The 23,074-nt window shown below is 40.2% G+C and overlaps 1 protein-coding gene across 1 annotated transcript; it reads right to left on the bottom strand.

Moving 5' to 3' along the window:
• Positions 1-1,223: 1,223 nt before the first annotated feature.
• lonrf1 (LON peptidase N-terminal domain and ring finger 1) lies at positions 1,224-17,803 on the bottom strand. The gene is made up of 12 exons (XM_061744822.1): positions 17,044-17,803; positions 13,695-13,810; positions 12,652-12,774; positions 7,770-7,967; positions 6,976-7,189; positions 6,774-6,879; positions 6,524-6,638; positions 6,327-6,448; positions 5,554-5,712; positions 5,198-5,360; positions 4,829-4,981; positions 1,224-1,806 (listed from the first exon to the last, which is right to left on the bottom strand). Exons 1-12 carry the CDS (start codon positions 17,663-17,665, stop codon positions 1,648-1,650), a joined length of 2,250 nt encoding a protein of 749 aa, XP_061600806.1. The 5' UTR covers positions 17,666-17,803; the 3' UTR covers positions 1,224-1,647.
• Between the last annotated feature and the right edge of the window lie 5,271 nt (positions 17,804-23,074).

Below are 23,074 nucleotides of genomic sequence, written 5' to 3'. Positions count from 1 at the left end.
TTAACTGTCTCTTATTTAATTTATGGAGCAAATAAAAAGAAAACTGAGATTATTGAAAAAAGTGCATTTATTTTTGAAAATTGATAACTTAAAACATTTGAGCAAAAAGCAAGGTTTATCCAAAAAACCTTTTTTATACAAATGGTTTACATTTAACAGCCTTTTTCTTATGCTTTTTTTTTTTTCTTTTTTCAATCATTTAAAGATACTGTGAACACATGGTAGCTTAAAGTAAATGAGAGAAACAAACACATTCATGCTATGGCAAAAAAAAAGGGAATGGTAACCAAGCCAACACATCGTGTTATTCAGATCACAATACGAAATGGTGTAAGGCAAATGCAGTCGCCCCCCCAAACTGAAGCCCTGCAGGTTCCCTCCTCTCCTGCACGCACACAGAGCAGCTTTTAATCCAGAACCATGCTCACTCCTTTCATGTATGCCTTTTGTTTTCTGTATATTTGTCATAATATTGCAAACCCCCTTGGTACGACACGGAAAAGTGTCGGTCTACAAATATAGATTTCTATAAATATTGATTCAATGGGAAGCTGAACTTTAAGAGGTACAATAGGAGACCGGAGCCAATTAAAGGTTGCATTTCCAGTGCTGAATCCTCCCTTCCCGACAGAATGTCAACGGTCGTAACAAAACAAAAAATTTGGAAGATAGGGCTTGTTCATTATGTCAAACAGAAGAGAGAAAAAAAGAAAAGAAAAAAAAGACAGACAGGGCCAACCCTGAGACCTATCACAGGAAGAACTGTTTGAAAACAAAAAATGGAGATTTTTGGGAACTTGGAAGAAAAATCTGAAATAAAACAAAAAGGAGGGAAGAAAACACAGGTGACATCATTCTATCAACATGAAAATCAATTGCCACTCAGCAGCATTGGAAGTTGTGCGTGTTAAGCATGTGAGAGAAGAGAGTGAGAAGAAAACTTGATTTTTCTGAAGAGTAATACTTTCATCGACGCTTGGTACGCGTACACCGGCTTCTAGTTGCATCCGAGTTCATCACAAGTCTCTTCACAATGGTTCCCCTTTATCAGACTGGGTGAAATGAGATCCAGAAGCATCTTTGAATGGCTTTTAAAGTGCTGTATCACTGCATCTTGCATCACTTTTTGGACTGTCAGCATTTAGGACTCTACATGAATGATAATGGAATTTTATAGCTCTGACCAGAGATGATAGAAAAACACCTTTTCAGCTCAGTTTTCGTGTGTTCCAGTCGTAAAAATCTGGTACCTTGATGTCACAGTCGGGAAATCTCTCGGTCGTCTTCAATATCGTCCCAATCAAGTGCAAGTCACTTGTTTTTTTCACGGTTTCTCCACGACTACATCGGGTGAGAGTTCTTCTATTCTGTCCTTTTATCCACCAAGATTTTAAAAGGAGTCGTCATTGAGAGCATCCCTGAGGTGGTTTGGTTATATCTCTGTTTTTTTTATTGATTTGCAGATTTGAACTCGTGTCGTGTAGGTTTCATACAAAGAAAAATAGATGTGTGTTTTTAGCTATAAAAAAGGAACAAAAAATAATGCAGTTAGCTGGTAGTTCAAGACTTTAGGTTGAGATGCTGAACTAAATCGGTTCCTAAATGCCATTTCAAAGTCCAAAAAGGAGATTCGTGGTGGAGGAAGCTCTAGTTACTGGGGATGCTCTGCAGATATGTCAGGATGTGCTGGATCTTCACCAGGCGGTCTTTGAGGCTGGTCATGGACAGAACGGAGAGCTGGTACCGAGGATCGATGGGCAGGACGGCCAGGAGCCACCAGCAGCACGCAGGACCGTTGGGAGTGGCCTGGAAACAAAAGGAGGAACCAAACACCTCTTAATTCATTCACATCCAGAGAATTCACACAGATTCAGGAGGAATTACTAGTTTTAATGCCAAAAATGCCAAATGCAGTCGAACAATTCTGGATCAGACTGATTAGGGCTGGGTATCGATTCAAATGTCAAGATTCTATTCCGATTCTTAATATTCAGAATCGATTATCATGATTCGATCCGATTCGATATTGATTTGGCTTAGTGTTATTTAAAATGTTTTTTGAGCCGTTGCCTGAATTATATGACTGTAAAATAACTAGTGAAATAATAATTTCACAATAATTATTGTGAAATAACTAAGAAATAAATAACTCAAACAGGCCTTTCAATATCCATTTAAAGTGCAAAAAAGAAAGAAATTGCAACAGTTCATGCAGTAAACAAATCATTTTAGCTTATCTAATTTATTAGATAAGCTAATAAATTAAACACATATTGCCATGAAGCACCTGGCATTTTTCAGAAGTGTAATGACAAACTGTGTGTCCGACTACTGGGATTAAAGTTCACCTGCCGAAAATTATGAAAAAAAAAAAAAAAAATCGATCTTTAGAAATGAGAATAGATTTTTAGGAATTAATATGAGAATCGATTCAGAATCGGAAAATCTATTTTTTCAACACAGGCCTAAGACAGTGATTATGAAGAAACAATCTTTTCCATCTGTAGCAGGTATTTGAGCACCAGTTCCACCCCGGGCAATAACAACTCTGCAGCTCTTGTGCAACAGCAATTGAGTTTGTTGAGTCACTAATCTTGATCATATTACAAAGGCTGCGCTGTCCTATCCCCCCCCCTCTTCTCACTGTGATTTGTGGGAGCTGTAATGAAATCCAGCCATCCATGACACCGTTTCAAGCTAATGTAGCAACGCAAAATACACAAATATAGATTTTTAAATGAAGCCTAATTCGGCGTCAAATTAACGGCAACACTTTGGGCATTTGTGCGGGCCCGTACCTGCTTCTGCGTCCTCGCTGCCCCGGCGCGGCTCATGCTTTTTACTTGACGGATGATTTAATAAAGCAGTCAGCTTTTTTTTTAACGGTCAAGTGAGTTAACAGATAGACGACTGTTTTACAGTCATCCGCACAAGGAATGCGTGGCAGCGTCAGAGTCGCGCACATGAAATCAATCCCTGTGTCTCCGTGGGCCTGAGCCAGTTACAAAATGTGCTTAAGAAGGATCTGCAGTGAATGAAGTTTACTATGTCTGTGCTACATTTCACTTTGAGACAAGCTCTCCAGCCATTAGCCAAAGTATTTCTGAACCGTCCTCGTGACAGAAATATTCGGAAATCACATAACCCCCTTCCAAATCTCCCCGTCCTCACTTTGCCTCCGCGGTGTTGCCTGTATGTGTGGAGTCGGGGATTCTTTGCATGACACCGCCGTGACGCAACGGGGCCGCTGAGATTAGGGCATGAAGCGGCCTTTAAGCTCTTTAGCCTACATTGTCAATAGTGTGTGTAGTGGCTGCCCTAAGAACGGAGCCGTAATCCCCCCCGAGGGCTGCGGGATGAGTTGGAGTCAGAACCAGAACTCTGAGTGAATCTGTGTCAGCGTGGGTGTTCCCAAAGGCCAATGTGTCACAAGGTTATTTCCTTTCAAACAAAAGAATCTAGCACATTTTGCATGATGTGTCCGAGCAGGAAAACCCTGGGAGAACTGGAGCATTTGTTCTGCTATCAGTTCTGATATAAAACCATAATATTAAAAGGAAAAACAACCAAATCATCATGTTTGTCTAAACTTATGAGCCAACTATAAACTCTCCCTCAACATCCTGAAAGATCAGAACAAATATATCCGTTTTACATCATTTAATCCCTTAAGGCAGTGTCTCCCAACCTGGGGTCCGCCCTCTGGGGGGGGCGCAAAACTTTGTCTGCTTTGAAATGATGCAGTTGTAAAAATTATATTTGCAAATGAGTCATTCATAAGACATTGTTAGGAATAATTTATGAATGCCTTGAATATTTTTTGTGTTTTTTTTACACTGGTGACAAACACAGGAAATGATTTCATTCCTTATTATTATTATTACATCATTACTCAACATTTAATCTACTCCGACAGGTTGCTAAAGGAAAAATGTTAAAAAATGTTGGTCTCATATTAAAAGAGATATTTTTCAGAAATATTTGTATGTCCTTTTGTGCGTATTTTATACATTGGTGACATTGGAGAAAAACAATCATATGTATACAGAGTATAAAAAAATAAAAAATAAACACAATCTCAGGGGAATATGTAATTTTAAAAAACAACATATACGAACAAACATCAAAACCCATTGTGTATCAGTGAAGGGAGTCAAATTGTGGAATAACTGTAAAGATGAAATGAAATCATGCAAATCACTAAGTAAGTTTAAACAAATCTTTAAAAACACTACTCTTAATGGAAACAAAATGGAAATGGACACATGAACTGACAACCAACGACCAAAGTGCCTTGCTGAGCTGAACCACTTTTTCTTTTCTTTTATGCTTTTCTTTTTGAAGTTGTGTGAAATGATGAAACGGTAAAAAAAGAATATTAGAAGGGGTAGGACTAGAAAAGTTTTTTGAAACTTCATCCTACACCCTTTCAAACAGGAACTATTTATTTACACATAGATTTGTCTCTTTAATTTGCTTTGTTTTTCTTATGGTTTTCTTTGTTGTTTTTTTGTTTTTTTTTCGGTATATACATTTTATGCATTCTGATTATTTTGTTTTTGTTTTAACCTGTTTGAATAAATAAATAAATGAAAAATGAATGAGTAAACCAAAGAGAAATGTATCAAAAAAACATAATTAATGTTCATTTTTTTTTTCAATTAAAGACTATTTTGGTGCTAGTGCGTACGGGTCAGGGGGTCTGGCTGGTCTGGCTGGTCTTAGACACAAGTAGGGGGGGCTCCAAGGAAAAGAGGTTGGGAACCACTGCCTTAAGGAATAGAATTTTGAAAGCAAATCCATTTAACACACGCTTTCCCTGCTTTACCTGGATGTCAGCTTCTCGCTCCGGCATTGGTCCAAAGTGCTGCAGGATCTGGTTGTGGAAGCGGATCTTGAGGTTCTGGAACCAGACCTGGGCCTGTTCGTACACTGCATCGTGCAGCTCTTGCAACTTTCCCAGTTCATCGCTATCGTCCACCTACGAGCCAAGAATAAACACCATTTTTTAATTTTTTTTTTTAAATACCTCAGTTGGGCTGTTGTACTTTCTTACAGAATTTCCGATTACATAACTTCTCACAAAGACAATCAGTCATGCATGACACTCCCCCCCTTACAGCCAACCTGTACAAACTGGTCTTAAAGAACAACAGTTCATAGTACGCATTGATTCAGTGCTCAAACAGGTTCTCACCCTGCTGTCGGCCAAGTGTTCGATGTCTGCCGTGCTGTAGCCGTCCTTCACTCCTCGAGACAAGATCCGGAAGCGCTTTCCGCCGATCGTATCAACTACTGAACGCCCATCGGGGAGGAAATGGACGCTTCTGATGATCAGCATGCAGCCGTAATCAGCAAACCTGCAGAAATAGATATGCAAGTTTCTCATTTGGGGAAGTAATAACTTCAGATATTGACATAAACCTTAGATTAAAAGCACAATCTGATACAAGCAGTGGCTTTCAACAGTCACGAATATATTAAAACTGTATATTAAACCAGTGGCGTCGTAGGAGGTCCAGCAGCAGCGGTGTGGGTTTAGCATGCGCTTACCCTTTCTGGGGATCGCTGATACACATCCCGAATTGCCGCGTGCCGGTGTCCATGCAGCGGCGAATCATGAGGCGATAACGTGGCTCGAAGACATGCAGGGGACAAGGCACGGTGGGGTAAGCCATGGTACACACAAAAATAGGCACATTCTTCGTCAGGCTGCAAAGAGAGAAAAAAAAAACAAAGAGAAAAGTTTTAAAACTCCCAGAGATTTCTGCACAGACTAGCTGAAGATGCAAGTAAAGAAGTTAGGGCTGGGCGATGCGGACCAAAAGTCATATCTCGATATTTTCTAGCTGAATGGCGAAAAAACAGTCAGTTTTAATACAATGCCTCGTGCCAAATGTCACACAGGTACCTTTATTAACAGAGGTCTGCACAATATCAAAATGTATAAAACAAATGAAATAAAAATAAACTGCCTGCATAGAATAAAAATGCTTCTTGAATAAAATAAAACAAATATCCCTTTCCTGCATAACAATTAAATTAAAATACACTGTGCAATTAATACAATGTAGACAGTAACAGGCAGACTTTTCCACTGAGGTTGACAGTTGTGCAAATAACAAAACATTTGTGCAAATCTCAAATAAAACATTCAAATCAATTTGTCACAAAATAAGCTAAATCAAAATCATAAAAAAAAAAAAAAAATTATTTTCTCGATATAAACGATATTGTCTCGTACCATATCGCGTTTGAAAATATATCGATATATATTAAAATCTCGATATATCGCCCAGCCCTAAAAGAAGTCAAAGGCTTCTTACTCAGACAGTTCTCTGGTCTCCTCGAGATGAATTTTCGTCCTCTCCGCATACTCTTGGCTCCAGTATTGTTTGATCAGCGTATCCAGGAGAGCCGTCACCCGGTACTTCCTGCACGCTAGATACTGGAGACAGCAGGTTAGGGGGTTAATACTGGATTCAGTTACAGACTTAGAGATGCGTGAAGACTCTTCCCTCACCTCCTTCAGACTCTCTTTACAGAGGGGACACTGGGGATTGTGGTCCAAGCAGCGTTCCAAGCAGCTTTTACAGAAGGTGTGGCCGCACGGTGTGGTCACGGGCTCGTAAAACAATCTGTGTAAGTGGGAGAGACAGTTATCAGCGTGCTGTTACGGACATCCTGAACGGACCGTTAAAAGTCATTTTTTATGAGTTGCCAGCGTGAGCCGCGTGTAAATTTGTGTAAGTGGTTTATTGGCGTGTTCTAACCTCATGCAGAGGGAGCACTCCAGGTCGTTGGGATCCAGCAGGCTCTCGGGAACACTTCTGCAGGCTTTTGCTTTGGCCGTTTGCTGTCTGGAGCTTTTTGCCACACCTACAATCACGTCCATTAAACATAAAGTGTTATTTCCTGCGATATAAGATGACAGAGAGACGTAAGAGCATTTGAACGCACGGTTTGGGAACGAACCTTGCTTTTTGTGTTTGCTACTTCCACTGTCCACGACGCAAGACTCCATATCCGACACGGACAGCTTTCTCTTGAGCAGGCTGCCCTTGTCCTGGTCGCCCAGCTGAGGAGCGGAGCTCACTCTCTTCAGGCCTTCCTCCCCGCTGACGGAGCCGTGCATTCGTAGCGACTGTGCTCGGCTCAGACCGGGACGCTCCAGACTTTCCCAGCGTTTCTGGATAGAGACAGAAAACTTGAGGTCAGAAAACGAGATAATCGCTTCTGAATAATACAAGTGGTGACTTCAGTGTAGGGATGCACCAAAATGAAAATTTGTGGCCGAAACCGAAACCGAAAATAATAATAAACACTTGGCCGAATACCGAACAATACCGAACATGGTTCTTCGCAGTTTTTCATTTATTTTGCCAATTTTTTCACCATTGCATAAATCAAATAAATTTGATTTAGGCATGCTTTTCAAAGAAAAAAATATTTTACAAAATTACAAGGTAGAAAATAATAAATAAAATAATAAAAATTTCCCAGCATTATGTTGTTTTGGTTCCACCTCATGCTGAATGTTAGGTAAAATTCTTATGTGGTTACTTTTTGGTTGGCCAACGATTTATGTTTGTGGTGCGCAACAGTTACGGGAGCGGCCAGTCTATTTCCTTATATTACAACGCCGTTATTAATTATACTTATTCCACCGAACACCAAAATTGTTTTTTTGCTATTTTCGGCCGAACAATTTCGGTTACCGAACAATCGGTGCATCACTACTTCAGTGTTATAATTCAGCGTGCAGGTACCTCCTGGTTGTCCACGTGATGTGCAGATGCAGCGCGGCCCTGATGATGTTGTTGTTGTGTCTGTACCGGGCTCTGGGCCTGAGCTTGGGCCTCTGCCACGAGGGCTTTACTGCGTAGATGAGGCAGCGTGTTCTGCGTCGTTTCCCTCAGGCCAACCTTGACGTTCTCGTCAGCCGGGGAGAGGAGGTCACACAAGATCTGAAAGAAAAGCATCAGTGTGTCAAGGAAATCACAAGCAAACACTGCTGAATTAATCCAACTTTTGCCGTCTCCCCAAGCAGTTAATGGTAGTTAACTGAGAGACCTGCTTTACATAAAGGTTAGGTGGATACTAGGAATGGGCGATATTTTTCCGTTCACGATATACCGTCAAACAAAGTCATATCGCGGTAAAAACGATAAATTCCCGTTGATTACGTTTTTGTGTAAAGTTGATTTATGGTTCTGCGTTAAAGAAAGAAAGAAAGAAAGAAAGAAAGAAAGAAAGAAAGAAAGAAAGAAAGAAAGAAAGAAAGAAAGAAAAAAAGAAAGAAAGAAAGAAAGAAAAAAAGAAAGAAAGAAAGAAAGAAAGAAAGAAAGAAAGAAAGAAAGAAAGAAAGAAAGAAAGAAAGAAAGAAAGAAAGAAAGAAAGAAAGAAAGAAAGAAAGAAAGAAAGAAAAGATAAATTCCCGTTGAGGACATTTTTGTGTAACAAACATGGCGGATCTGAGTCATTCCAGTTTTGCAGTACAGGTGTAACTCATTTAATTGGTTTTTACTAATTCATTATTCATTAATTTAATTGGTGTAGTTTAGTAGTATTCAGTATTCTTTTAGAGCAGTGTTTTGGGGGCTCCAAAGACTGAATGTGGTGATAGATTTATAGTTAAAAAGGTGGAGTTGAATTGGTATTTTTTCTATCGTCATTTTCATCGTTATCAGGATAAATGCCAGAAATTATCGTGATAGATTTTTTAGTCCATACCGCCCATCCCTAGTGGATACTTAGGAGACACTCAGGTCGGCGTCTCATATTTATGATATATTAACAAATAAGAGACGTTGGAATCTTCATGCAAATTTATAACTACTTTTAACCATCAAACATTAACTTAAACTGGCATTCTTGTCTTCATCACAACAGAAAAGTGTCCCACACAAGCTGAGACAGGAAAACTTCACATGCTGGGAATCAGCCTGCTGACCCCAGCAATTTAGTGTCATTAACGTGCCAGGTATAATCAAAATACTTTGACTCTTATTCCGGCTCAAACTCAACTATGTTCCCACTCTAAGTGTGGCATTTTGTCATTTCTGAGAGTGACAGATAACTGAAGGGTCCGTCATTTACATCATACTGATGCTGGGAAGGCTGAGACTGATGCGAGACTGATTTACTGATGTGCCCCGACTGATGTCGAGTAGAAGAGCTGGATCTTTCAACACTGGAAGGATTAATTCACAACTACCTGTCTTTACCTCAAATAAATGTAGCTTAGTTTAGATTAGATTTTGGTTGAAAATAATGTAATGCTGGATAGTTTTAACAATGATCAAAGCAAATGATCCAAGCCAACGCCTTATTTAATGGTTTTAAAGAAAAGGATCCAGAGAAACATCAACCCTGCCCTTGCTGCACCTCTAAAAACATTTAATGACTTTAAGACTAGGCCTGTGTCGAAAAAAAAAATAGATTTTCCGATTCTAAATCGATTCTCATATTAATTCTTAAAAATCGATTCGTATGTCTAAAGATCGATTTTTTTTTCATCATTACATTACAACTTTTGGTATTTTTTTGTTTATGCCCAAAAGAGAATGTTTTGTTGGACACGAAAATAACTAGGGCCATGTTTTTGCCTTTAAATATGTTTAAAAATATGAAAACATTAAAGTTTTCAGTTATAATTTCATAAATTGTCTATATTTCATTACTTTATATACTGTCTTAGGGTTACATTTGCATAAAATGCTAAAAACCAAATTCTCAAAAATTTAAAACCGAAATAGACCGAAAAGGGAAAAAAATTTAAACGGAATGTGGGAAAAAATAAAAGCGATTTCATCCGTCTCTGTTTCCTCCCTGGATCTGTTTGGTAATTCTGACCCATGATGTTTCTGTTTGCAGTTCTATCCGCATTCTGGGAGCTGATTGGTCCTTACAGCATCATTAGCTGCCAATACTTGCTGTTGAATCTCAATATAATACTAGTATTAAGATGTTGCATAACTACAGTCATATAATTCATGCAACAGCTCAAAAAACAGTTTTATTAACACTAACCCAAATCAATATCGGAATCGAATCAAAATCAAATCTTGATAATCGATTCTGAATCGAATCGATTCCTGACATTTGAATGGATTCCCAGCCCTATTTAAGACAGCTCATTTTTGTACAGGATGGCACTACGTGCAGTAGCTAACGCTGCTGCCTCTATGGCAGCTTGCATGTGTGGAGGTTTTCCTGGTTCTCTGAATTCTGCAGTCCAAAAGCATTAGGCTAAAAGAGTGGACTTTATAAATTCACTGCAGAGCTGAGTGTGAGCGTGAGCGGTTGTTGGTCTCGGTGTGGCCCTGAGACGGACTGGCAACCTGTCCAGGGTGTACCCCGCCTCTCGCCCTGTGACAGCCAGGATCGGCTCCGGCCCCCCCCCCACGTCCCTGGACCAGATAAAGCGGGTATGGAAAACGGAGGGAGGAATGAATAAGGTTTTTGTGGAATCTTGAAGACAGATGAACAGACACAGGGCAAACTGCACCCATCTGTACCTCTGCCAAGGAATAAATGTGTTTTTCTGAAAGTGCATGAATAGAATGTGTGTCACTTACATAACTACAATGGTGTCTGTGTTCTGTCTATTAAGTGGTACTAATGTCATTACAGGCAGTCACAAGACCTGACCCACTAACAACTTATGCAATTCCATGACAGATGATCCCAGAGAGACACAAGCAACTCTTGATGCATCAACTGAGCCAGTCAAAGGCTTTGACACACCTACAGAGTCAGAATGAAGAGCGAGACGTGTTCCAGCATGACTTCCCTTCTACATTCAAAAGAAGGATACATTTATAAAGACGAGCCAGTTAACTGGTCTCTCTAACTCGCTAACCTTCACACATGTCTTATTTTATTTTGCAATCATCAAAGCGTTGTTTTCTTTTTTTTTTTCTAGTTCATTTGGGTTTGTCTATTGCAGACAGAGACATGAACGTCTCATGTGCACCCAACACATGAAATCAACCTTTTAATTATTTGATATTCAGTTCATATTGTCATTTATGGGCTAAGATACCGGAATGGAGACTGCACACTGTTTTCCAGTTTACGGTTAGTTCAAAATGAGTGCTATAGACAAAAGTAACCTCTTTCAGCTTCTTCCCCTTTAAGGGTCCCCACAGCACATCATTGTGTTCTGCAGACTGACTATTATGTGAGTTTCACTTCCCAACACAACCATTCCCGGTTAGCCAGGAATAGGACCGGCATGGTGAGAGGTTGTGACAGAGCTGGGGATTAGTGATGCACCGATTGTTCGGTAACCGAAATTGTTCGGCCGAAAATGGCAAAAAAAACACTTTCGGTGTTCGGTGGAATAAGTGGGAAAAAAAACGAACAATTAATAACAGCGTTGTAATATAAGGAAATAGACTGGCTGCTCCCGTAAAGGTTGCGCACCACAAACATAAATCATTGGCCAACCAAAAAGTAACCCCATGAGAATTTTACCTAACATTCAGCAGGAGGTGGAACCAAAACAACATAATGCTGGGAAATTAAAAAATATTCAGTTTTTTATGTTCAATGAATATTTTCTACCTTGTAATTTTGTAAAAGATTTTTTTCTTTGAAAAGCATGCCTAAATCAAATTTATTTGATTCATGCAATGGTGAAAAAATTGGCAAAATAAATGAAAAACTGCGATGAACCATGTTCGGTATTGTTCGGTATTGTTCGGTATTGGGCCACTTGTTTATTATCATTTTCGGTTTCGGTTTCGGCCACAAATTTTCATTTCGGTGCATCACTACTGGGGATCGACTCCAAAACCTACCAACTCTACCAACTGTGCCATGGTCACCCCCTGACTATGTATCTGGTGAAAATGTTCAAGCAAGTCTCCTTTTGAGACAAGAGTTATCTTTAACTGGTATTGTTTCTTCTGCATAAAGAACATTGTCTCAATAATTAATCTGCAAGTCATTTTTTGAATCCTCCGCTCCAAGTTTACCAAGTTTGCTGCAGTTAAGGTGAAGCCCAAGACCTGCTGCATCCACCTTTTTAGCGTAGTGGTACAAGGCACCATCTTGAGTAAATGCATCTTGGTCGGAACCTTGTAAAAAATGCTTTTGTATGACAAAATCCAACCAGACCCCGACCTGAACAGAAGCCTCCAGGTTGGGGGTTAAATCATCCCTGGTAGTATATAACAATATCACATTTCTTACATGTAATAACAAAGACACAGAGTGCAATAATACAAAGGGTTCTTTCATCAAGGAGCTTATAAAAAGGAACTTTTTTTTTTTTTTTTGCATGTCTGCAGTTAAATGGCTTATTATGTAATTAGCCCCAAGTGGAATTTTAATATTGACCACCGAGTCAATGTCGCTTAACAACCAATGTTGGTTAACAAACAGTCCTAATGACTGCGGATTTTGTGTTCCTGGGTATCCAGTCAGAGAACTGGGACACTCATGTAACCTGACTCTTTGAAGCGGTGACATAATGCTAATAACTCCACTCCGACATGCAGATTCCAGCACCGAGCTTGGCTCCTCCAGCCTGCGGGCATAAACGCCGTGCCACCTCAGCTTCGTTGAACACTTTCAGTTTGACGATATGGTGGAATATTAGCCTTTTCCTCACAACCAGCGAGCCAATCACAACTCTCTAACCTTTTCCACTTGTCTTTTAGCACCGGGGAAGTCCTCGTCAGTGGTTAGGCAAGTGAGGAAGACTTGAAGAGACTCGTCCACCTGACCCATTTCATGCAGCACCATCGCCTTCCTGAACAGAGCCTGAAGGGACACGGAGGAGACAGAAATGGTGATTAGGTTTTATAAATTATGCTGGGTTATGAGTCTTACACTTGGAACACTGTGCACACACAAAGAGATATTAATACTTTATACATCTCTTAATAAAAACATTAACTTCATGTTTGGATGCACCATTTCAAGAATACACACATAATACCACAAACAAATCCAGGCCAGACATGTGGTCTCCAGTTTGTATAATCATTAATGGCTTTGCCCTTAATCTCTGCATTCTCAGCATCACAAAACCTTCATTAGCCATTAAACTCTTTTGTAACATATTTACTCCAACAGACACATCACTAAAAATACCAGGGCACTGTTAAAAATAGGTCTTGTGAATTAAGTAACAGGACCATTATAAAAGAAATATTCATTTCGGGGATTTCAACTGTCAATTCATGAATCCAAAATCAATTTTAAGACCATTATGTTTCATGTCAATGTTAATAAACAAAATTAAGCCTTCACTTTTTAAACTAACCTACAACAAACAGGTCATTAACTATAATCCAATGACGCAACTCATGAGGCTCTTCCTGGCCGTAGCGTTGACTGGAACGGTCTTTAAATACTTATTTTCTTAATAACGGCTGGCTTCAAATATCAAAAAAGGGCCAACCTTAGAGATGATAAGAGACCGGACTGCAGTAAGCAAAAGGCAGGTGTGTGAACAGGTGTGTGAGCAGGTGTGTGAGCAGGTGTGTGAGCAGGTGTGTGAACGTGTGTCCAGTGCTGAGGAATCTACAGTCGGTCTGGCTCTGGTTTCAGTTGTAAATCATAGAAATGACAGTAAACAGTAACTGTGACAGTAAGTAGGCATTTCCTATACATGATTTAATTTCTGTTATCGCAGCGTTACTAAAGGTCTGTTTGGGTATGATGGCGGAGTGACCTACTTCAACAGAACAGCCAGAGCGGGAACAAAACTCTGCGTCCTCCAGAGCTAGCCGATACTGTTTCAGAGCCGTGTACGCTTCTGCTCGGGACAGTCGAGCTGCCGTCCTATGTGGATCTGCAAGGAAAAGAGGAGTTTAGAGTTTATCTTTTAATACTTTCCTGATGGAGAAGAACAATATCCAAATTTATACAGCTGCTGGTTAATATTAGAAAAAGCACCAATGACACAGGTATGATATTGTACTATGGACTGTGATGGACTGGGACCAGTCCGGGGCCGTACCCGGCCGGGACAGACTCCAGCGCACCCTGTGACCCTTAATAGGACTGAAGTGGGCATGGAAAATGATTGAAATATCTAATGCAATTAATTAGGAAAATCAAGACTGTTTTTGAGGTCCACAAGGTTGCATTGTTTACCAACTGAAAGTGTTTCATGCGAGTCATACATTACATAATCACATCATAAACCCATTTTACATTAACTTTGTCAAGAGATTCTCTGCTAACGAGATAAAAGGTAAAAAAATGAGTTGCATAGGTCTCAAAAGCCCAGAAAGGAAAGGCAGCATCTGATTCTTCCCCCACCCCCCCATTTCTGGTCTCAATTAGTAAATTGGATAAAAAGGGGGGATAAACATGAAACCCCCACATGTACTCCAACTATAAACTGGCAAAAATGATTTGTTGTTTCTTTTGTGGTTCCAGCATTTCTCAAGAAAGATGCAAGTTAAGCAAGCTCTTCAGATACCCAAGGCAGCCCTAAAAAACATCAGTGTAAGAGACATAAACATGGGTAAATGTGACTGTCAGCAACAATGCAAATCTCACATTTGGTATTTCTTCATTGATAAAAGTATTTGGACCAACTTTGGGAGAAACACATGAATTAAATTACTGTATTAAAGTATGCCAGATGTCAGTGTGAACATGACAAACAGTTGGTATGATCGTTTTAAGCTCATTAAAGCACACTAAATCATCAGGTAGATGCTTTGATGCTACTTTCAGTTGGACCGTGAGCCACAAAGGTCGGAAAAGTGTGTTCCTGACCTTCATAACCTGAACTTTCAAAGCATCCTCACTGCTATGCAAGTCCACAAGAAACGTGGTCAAGCACCCTGATATCCATCGGGGTGTTAAGACACAGTAAGCTGCATGTATTTTGATATCGTATCATTTGAAGGTCCAAAGTAATATTCCAGACCTTATGTCACACTACCGGGTTATTGTTAGTACAGCAACATCATTAACAGAGAATAAAGGCAGGAAACTGTTGTCCCTTCCTGCATATCTGAAGGGTGTTTTGAAATAAAGCAGTCATGAAGCAATAAAAATATATTAAAAGAAAAAGTTGAATTGCTTCTGATTCTCCGTGTCATTCATTTCAAGTTAGAAGAGTCTAGTTATATCCTTGACCATGATAGTCATACTTTTCAACTCAAGACTCAAGGAGCTGCCAGTTAGAGAATCCTCTGGAGCATCCATAATTGATGTCCTTGCATGCTCTTGTATGAACACATGTAACACTTCCAGCCAAAGACCTCGAACAAAACAGTGTCAACACAAGTGTCCTGGGTTGTCCTTTCCCCCAATTAACTATTTATCTCACGAGACTAATGGATACCTGTCAAGTCTCCCGTTTTGGCCGGGAAACTACCGTATTTCACCCCTTTTCCCGCCGTCCTCCCGTATTAGTATTTTCCCGTAAATTTCCCGTTTCATTATATAATAATTTTTAAACAGCAAACTGAATTGTCACTAGCCTTAGGTTAGTGGCGACAATGAGAGCAAACTCGGAACAACAAATCAGAGATGGATGGATGTAACGAGAGAGAAGGCATTTCTGCCAAAAAAGCCAAGAATTTGTGTAAATATCTCTAAAAATGGGATAGAAAATGTACTTTCCTAAAGAGGAGGTACAGAAACATGCGTCTGTGTCATCGGTCATTAATGCCAGAGAGCCTCATGAGTGAAAATGACAAATTAAAAGAAAATGTAAATGTTTCACTTGAAGACAATCAATGTTTATACCAACTGAGAATATTTAAAATAAATACATGTGCTTTAATCCACTTTTGTGTTTTCATTTAGGCTCTATTATAGGAATTACATACACAGGAATGTCCACAGCATCTCAGTCTGTAAATTGTTGACTGTTATTTTAGATTTCTAGTAAACCTGTTTTGAAATCTAAGATACTGGATCTCAGTTGGGCTGGTGGTGGAAAATGTCTCTCTTGTTTTGAAATCCAAGACTTGACAGGTATGTCCTAATGTAAAGTTAGAGCCTTTACCGGGTCTCTACTTGGTTTACATAAAGTAAAGCTTTTACGAAACCGTGGTTCATAACAATTACAACATTTAAAAAGAAGAAAGCCCGTCCCCCCTTTCAGATAAGTTATAAAACCTGACCCAGAGAGTCACGACCTGCCTTATGCAACGCTCTCCGGGCGCGCATGCGCAGTGCCTTAACTTTCGTAAGCTGGGGCCCTGCGTTAAATCGACGCAGAGCCTACGGCGTAGGGTACGCGGCGACGCGCATGGTACGCAGTAGGGGCTGCGTTGGTGTAACGCGGAACCATAAATCCGCCTTGAGCAGCAGACTGGCACAAACACATGCGCTCACACTTCTGACAATGTTGGTCAGTAGAGCTCTCTAAACTAACAACAGAGACGAGTTAACACTCGTATGATATAATAATAATCATAACAGGGATTAAAATATGTGCTTCTTGAGAATAACAGACCCCTGCCTCAGACTGTTATGTATATACATATATGCATATGTGTAACTTCCTGTAGACCTGAGGTCTGCTCCAACTTAAATCAGGCCTAAAAACATTACTGTTTACTCAAGCGTACTCCTAAATTAAATACTTACCTGCTGTGCTCTACTGCCCTTATTTTTAACAACTTGTGCTTTTTATTATTTTACCTTCTTTTCTCATAATTTTATTTCATTATTATTTTATTACTTTGAATTACCTTGTGTTGAATTGTGTTATATAAATAAAACTTGTCTTGCCTTGTGTTTTTATATATAGATGACGATGAAAAAAACACTGGGTTTGTGTGTATATATATATATATATATATATATATATATATATATATATATATATATATATATATATATAAAAAATATGTATTTTATATTAAAATGCACATGCCTTAGGTTCTTACCAGCATGGTATTAAAGCTGATTTATAGTTCCGCGTTACACCAACACAGAGTCTACGCCGTCGATTTAACGCGGAAGCATAAATCAGGCTTTAACCATTAATATGTGTGCAGACAAGGTAAAAAAATATATATATATACATATATACAGATAAACGACACTCACCTGATCGGATAAGCTCAGTCGCCAACGAGACGGCTTCTTTGTAGCGTTTTCTTTTACACATCGCCTCCACTTCACTCAGGGTTCTGGACTTCTCCAGCTCGTCCGGGAACCATTTCTCCAGGAGCGCACACAGCGCGACGTTGGGCTTGTCCTTGTGCCCGGCGGCCACGGCCTCCCCGCACAGCCGACACCGGGCCAGCAGCCGCCGCCGCACGCACCGCCGGCAGTACGAGTGTCCGCAGGCGGCCGTGGCCGGCTCCGCCAGGAACCCCCTGCAGCCCGGGCAGTCAAACACCGGGGCCGAGGCCGGGGCTCCGGCCTCGGCCCCGGTGTTTGCCTGGCCGGGCGGGGATTTCCTCCTGAAGTTGCGGAGGATGCAGTCCACAAAAGTGCTCAGCTGCTCGGGCTTGACGGGGCCGAAACGCGTGGCCGCGGAGAACCAGTCTATGGCCTCCTTCAGGCAGTCTCTGGACGCCAGCGCGTTTCCTTTCTGCAGGATGAGTTCGTGCTGCTGGTCCTGGTCCTGGTCCTCATCTTCTCCCTCCTCCTCCGACACGCCGTCCGCCGCATCCGCGCCGATGAAGAAGGCGCTCCTCTCCTCCAAGTCCGCCACATGCGACATCACAGCAAGCCCCAATAATAATAATAATGCTATGTAAACGCGGGTTTCCTTCTTTCTTTCTGTTTATACATTTCGATAGCTGCCGAAAAGAAAGTCCTTGTCGGTTTTTAGAGAAGTGGCATACTCACAGATATCCGTTTGTTACATAAAAAAAAAAAAAAAGAAAGAAAGAAAGAAAAAGCCGTCACGTGATGAGCCACCGCGCCTCTGATTGGTCCGCGTGTCTCTGTTACAAAACATGCTGGAAAGTTTCATAACTACGGAAGAGACGCAGTGAACTTGCTGCGCCCGTTCCCAACGACCTCTTCAAAACCCCATCCTTGTGTTTTTAATGTTACCAATTCACTTATTAACGTTAAATTTATCAACTTTTTACTGTTTCGTTTATTAACCTGGGGTTTTTAGGATGTAGTGCATGTCTAGAAATTCATTCTCACATGCTTTTGTAATACTATTTTGTAACACCTTCCAAGTTTTTTGCTCTGTAATTTATTTATTTAATTTTAGTCTTTTTTTTTTTAATTGACACTGTATGTTGTGTTTTTTTTTGTTTAATGTGTTGTCTTTTGTAAATAATCCAACCTTTGTTTCAGCAAACTTTACAGGACTGTCAGAAAATTAGAATATTGTGATTTTCTGTAATGCAATTACAAAAACAAAAATGTCATACATTCTGGATTCATTATAAATCAACTGAAATATTGCAAGCCTTTTATTATTTTAATATTGCCGATCATGGCTTACAGCCTAACTCAAATATCCTATCTCAAAAAATTAGAATATTCTGGGAATCTTAATCTTACGCTGTAAACCATGATCAGCAATATTAAAATAATAAAAGGCTTGCAATAATTCAGTTAATTTGTAATGAATCCAGAATGTATGACATTTTTGTTTTTTTAATTGCATTACAGAAAATAAAGAACTTTATCACAATATTCTAATTTTCTGAGACAGTCCTGTATACACAACTATAATAAATATTTTTAGAATAAATATTAATTTAATCTCTTTCTAAATAGATCGATAGATAGCTTAATGCAACCTTCTGAACATTTGCACGAGACACATCTTATACAACTTGATTTTTTTACAGTCGTCCTTATGTCTGTCTTGCTTTATCAAACTGTTTTACTTTTGTACGGAGGGAGTAATCTAAAGATAAGAGTTTGACATGGTGTAACAGCTCTGTTTCAGCTCCTGAAATTCTGAATAATTTTGAATCTTATACATGCATCTTGTTAAAAAATAAATTGGGAAAGGGCAAAGTCAAGGAATCCTAAAACAAAACAAAAAAACGTTTTTGAAACAGCCCACAAGTGAAAAGGTTAATTAGGGATCTTGAAATAGCAGGCAGACAGAAGTATAAGAAAAGTAGGGTTTAATACAAAAACCACTGTGCATAGAGACGCACGAAGAGACACAGGTAAGTCGGTGTAGATTGATGATCGTGCGACGTGTGAACCAAACAATACTACACAGAAAATACCCAATCCCTCACTGCATTGAAACCAAGATCATTTTGTAAAGGATATTAACACGGGGTTCAGAAACAATTATAAAAGAACCCAGTTACCAGAGTTTGTCACTACTTCTACAAGTGTAAGTTAAAACTCTGACCTGCCAAGTGAAAGCCATATATCAACAACAGCCAGAAACACTGCCACCTGCTCTGGGCCTAAGCTCATCTGAAATGGACTGATGCAAAGAGAAAAAGTGTGCTGGGGTCTGACAAGTCCACTTTTCAAAATGTTTTTTCCTCCAGGCTGAAGAGGAAAAGGACCACTTAGATTGTTATTAATGCGACTTTCAAAAAAAGGCATCATCTGTGATGGTATGGGAGTGTGTTAGTGCCCTTTGCATCATGGGTAATATGCACATCTATGAGGGCACTATTAATGCTGAAGGCTACATGCAGGTTTTGGAGCAAACATATGCTGCTGTCTAAGCAGCGTGTCTTTCGAGGACAACGCCGCTGTTTATTTCAGCAAGACGTTGCCAAACCACATTCTGCAGGTGTTGAATCAGTGAGGCTTCATAGCCAAAAGTTTAGGTACTAGACCGGCCCGTCTGCAGTCCAGACCTCTCTCCCACTGAAAATGTGCTGCGGATTAAGACACGCAAATTACGACAACAGAAACCCCAGACTGTTGGATACCACAAGTTGTATATCAAGGAAAAATTGAACAACTAGTGTCTTCAGTTCTTAAACATGTATTGAGTGCTGCTTAACGGAAACGCAATATAACACAGAAGTAAACACACCCCATGTCCCAGCTTTTATTTGATTAAAAATGTGTGAATATTTGGAAAGAAACAATAAGGTTTATCAGTTTGATCATTAGATATCTTGTTGTTGTAGTGTATTTGTCAGGCCTTTGTCAGGCTGGTGTGGTGAGGACCCAGATGCAGGAGAGAGAGTGGGAGGCCGGAGGCAGGAGTTCTCAAAAAACAAGGATTTATTCCACCAAAAGGCAAAAACAAAGCGCTGCTTGGCAGGATCAAAAACAGGGATCAAAAGGCTGGACCAAAACAGGCAGGAGACATGGAGGATAACACAGTACGGGACCACAAGGAGCAAGGGAATGACAAGACCATATATACACAGGGGATAACGAGACACAGGTGCAGACAATCAGGGCAGATGGGACACAGGCGGGGCGAAACAGAAACTCAAAGACTGGGGGGAATGTCAAACCCTGACAGTATTCAATTGAATCTAGGTTGAAAATGATTTGAAAATCATTGTATTCTGTTTTTCTGTTAACCGTGTCTCCAGTCAGAGGCTCCTTCAGCTCCGCTACAACACAAACCGCTACAGGTGATCCGTCCTGCCCGCAGCAATAACCCTCTTCAATGGCTCTTTGAAGAGACTTAAATCATGACTCACAGGACTGGCAGCACGGTTTCTGTGTGGAGTTGGCATATTCTCCTTGTGCTTGTGTGGGTTTTCTCCATCTGCTCCAGTTTCCTCCCACAGTCCAAAATAACAAATGTGAAGTTGATTGATGATTCTGAATTGCCTGTAGATGTGAGTGTGTGCTGTTGTTTGTGCCTATATGTGATCCTGCGATGCACTGGTGACCCGTCAGGAGTGTACACTACTGCCTGTAATGAGCTGGGATTCTCCAGCAGACCCCATGACTTATTCCCTCCCTATAGGGGAATTCACTTGTCCACTAACACATACAAAAAACAATAACCACACATTCAGTCATAAACAAGAAAATACCATAATATGAAAACAGAGGTTACAATACAGGACTGTCTCAGAAAATTTGAATATTGTGATAAAGTCCTTTATTTTCTGTAATGCAAAAATGTCATACATTCTGGATTGGATCTGGAATTATTGCAAGCCTTTTATTATTTTAATAATGCTGATCATGGTTTACAGCTTAAGAAAACTCAAATATCCTATCTCAAAAATTTAGAATATTCTGGGAATCTTAATCTTAAACTGTAAGCCATAATCAGCAATATTAAAATAATAAAAGGCTTGCAATATTTCAGTTGATTTGTAATAAATCCAGTGTGTTTCTTTAATTGCATTACAGAAAATAAAGAACTTTATCACAATATTCTAATTTTCTGAGACAGTCCTGTAGGTGCATTCAAAGATGAAATAATAGATTTTTTTTTCAAAAATTTAAATCAAAACTGCCCATTCCACATTCCAGTCTAGCCGTGACCGATGAGTATTTGTGTGACTGAATTCTGAATACTGTGATAAATCACGTGTCAAATTCAAGGCCGGCGAGGCAAATCCGGCCCGCCATAACTATTTATGTGGCCCTCTCGAGATTAAAAATCATCACTTTCTAACCAATGCAGCCGCTCTCCATCATGCAGCAACCTTAAGTACTGCCACAGCCGGCCCCTTTGAGGTCAGATCTTGACAGGGCCCGAAATGAAAATGAGTTTGACACCCCTGTGTTAAATAGTCTTGTAGGGGGGACAGTAGACCTACTGAGACGTTCTGTTTTGCAGCGCACTGACAGGAGCTGATCCTGCTGCTCATGGGCTGTCTCTCCAGGAGGCTGTGGAGAGTGTCTGATATAGTTGCGTTTCCAATACCCCTGGATTTGCACAAAAGCCAAATATTGCAAAGGAAAACCTGAAATGGAAATGCCTCCAATGGAAAAACTACTGCCAAACATCACAATTGAACAATGTATGCTTTGAGGATGTCAGGCTGGTGTGGTGAGGACCCAGATGCAGGAGAGCGAGGCAGGAGTTCGCAACAAAAAAGGGTTTATTCCAAAGAAAAGGCAAGGAACAAAAACAAAGCGCTGCTTAGCAGGATCAAAAACACACGAAAACAGGGATCAAAAACTGGAGCAAAAACAGGACACATGGAGGAAAGCACAGTACGGAACCACAACGAGCAAGGGAATGACAAGACCAGATATACACAGGGGATAACGAGACACAGGTGCAGACAATCAGGGCAGATGGGACACAGGCGGGGCAAAGCAGAAACAAACTGGGGGAAATGTCACACACTGACAGAGGAAGTGGTTTTCCACTGGAGTGCGTTTCCAAGTGCAATGGAAATGCTTTTTGCACATTTGCACATCTTTTGGAATTACTGGATATGTCTCAACCAGTCAATCTAAAGTCATCAAAATCTAGTTTCCAGTTGTTTTTGGTCTTATTAAAACGATGTGGTTGTGTTATAACACTACTTAATCATGATGCATTACACTATTACAGAAGGGCTTTGCCTCTGAATAATCATTTGAATGATCACTGCTGTTTGCATCCTCTGACTATTTCTCAACAGTGGTTGTTACAATTGCAATAAATTGTAATAAAAGAATAAAGATCTTTTTGTCCATCTTTTTCAAGGTTGACATTTTTTTTTCATTGTTTTAAAGAGAAATGCAAAAGGACAAGTTAGAAGAGTGTTAGCCTGCAGTCTGCCCTTCTCTACCACACTACTGACTCCGGTCTCCTGTCAAGCACCAAACCAGGTTTTATAACCAGCTTGTCCAAAAACAGTTAATAATAATCTTCTAAACATAAGCAATCATAAGGGGATGGAGGGTGAGAGCAGGTAGCAGCCTGGACGGGTTGGATGTCCATTACAGTGCCAGACGGAGACAAATGGCACTACTTCTAGCCACATAACCCACGTTTGGACCTATTCTGTGCTATTTTGGGCCCTCATAACTCAGTTATGGCACTGGAATGTGCCATGTGGATTAACTATGTCCCAAGGTTCATGAACTGGGCCACACTTGGGTTTTGGCACGCGTCAGATAAGCCAGACATGACCCAAATTTCAGAAATTATGTTTTACAAGTGTTGTGAACCGGCATGGCCCAGATGCCTGGAAGAAATGAAGACTTGGCCCATTTCTGGTTGATATTATGTGGCCAGGTAGAGGGAAAAACCATTGCCATC

Source organism: Cololabis saira, chromosome 1, assembly GCF_033807715.1.
Source record: "Cololabis saira isolate AMF1-May2022 chromosome 1, fColSai1.1, whole genome shotgun sequence".
NCBI classification, from domain to species: domain Eukaryota; kingdom Metazoa; phylum Chordata; class Actinopteri; order Beloniformes; family Belonidae; genus Cololabis; species Cololabis saira.
The sequence above is the reverse complement of the archived record's forward strand: the minus strand, read 5'-3'. Positions and strand labels throughout refer to the sequence as shown.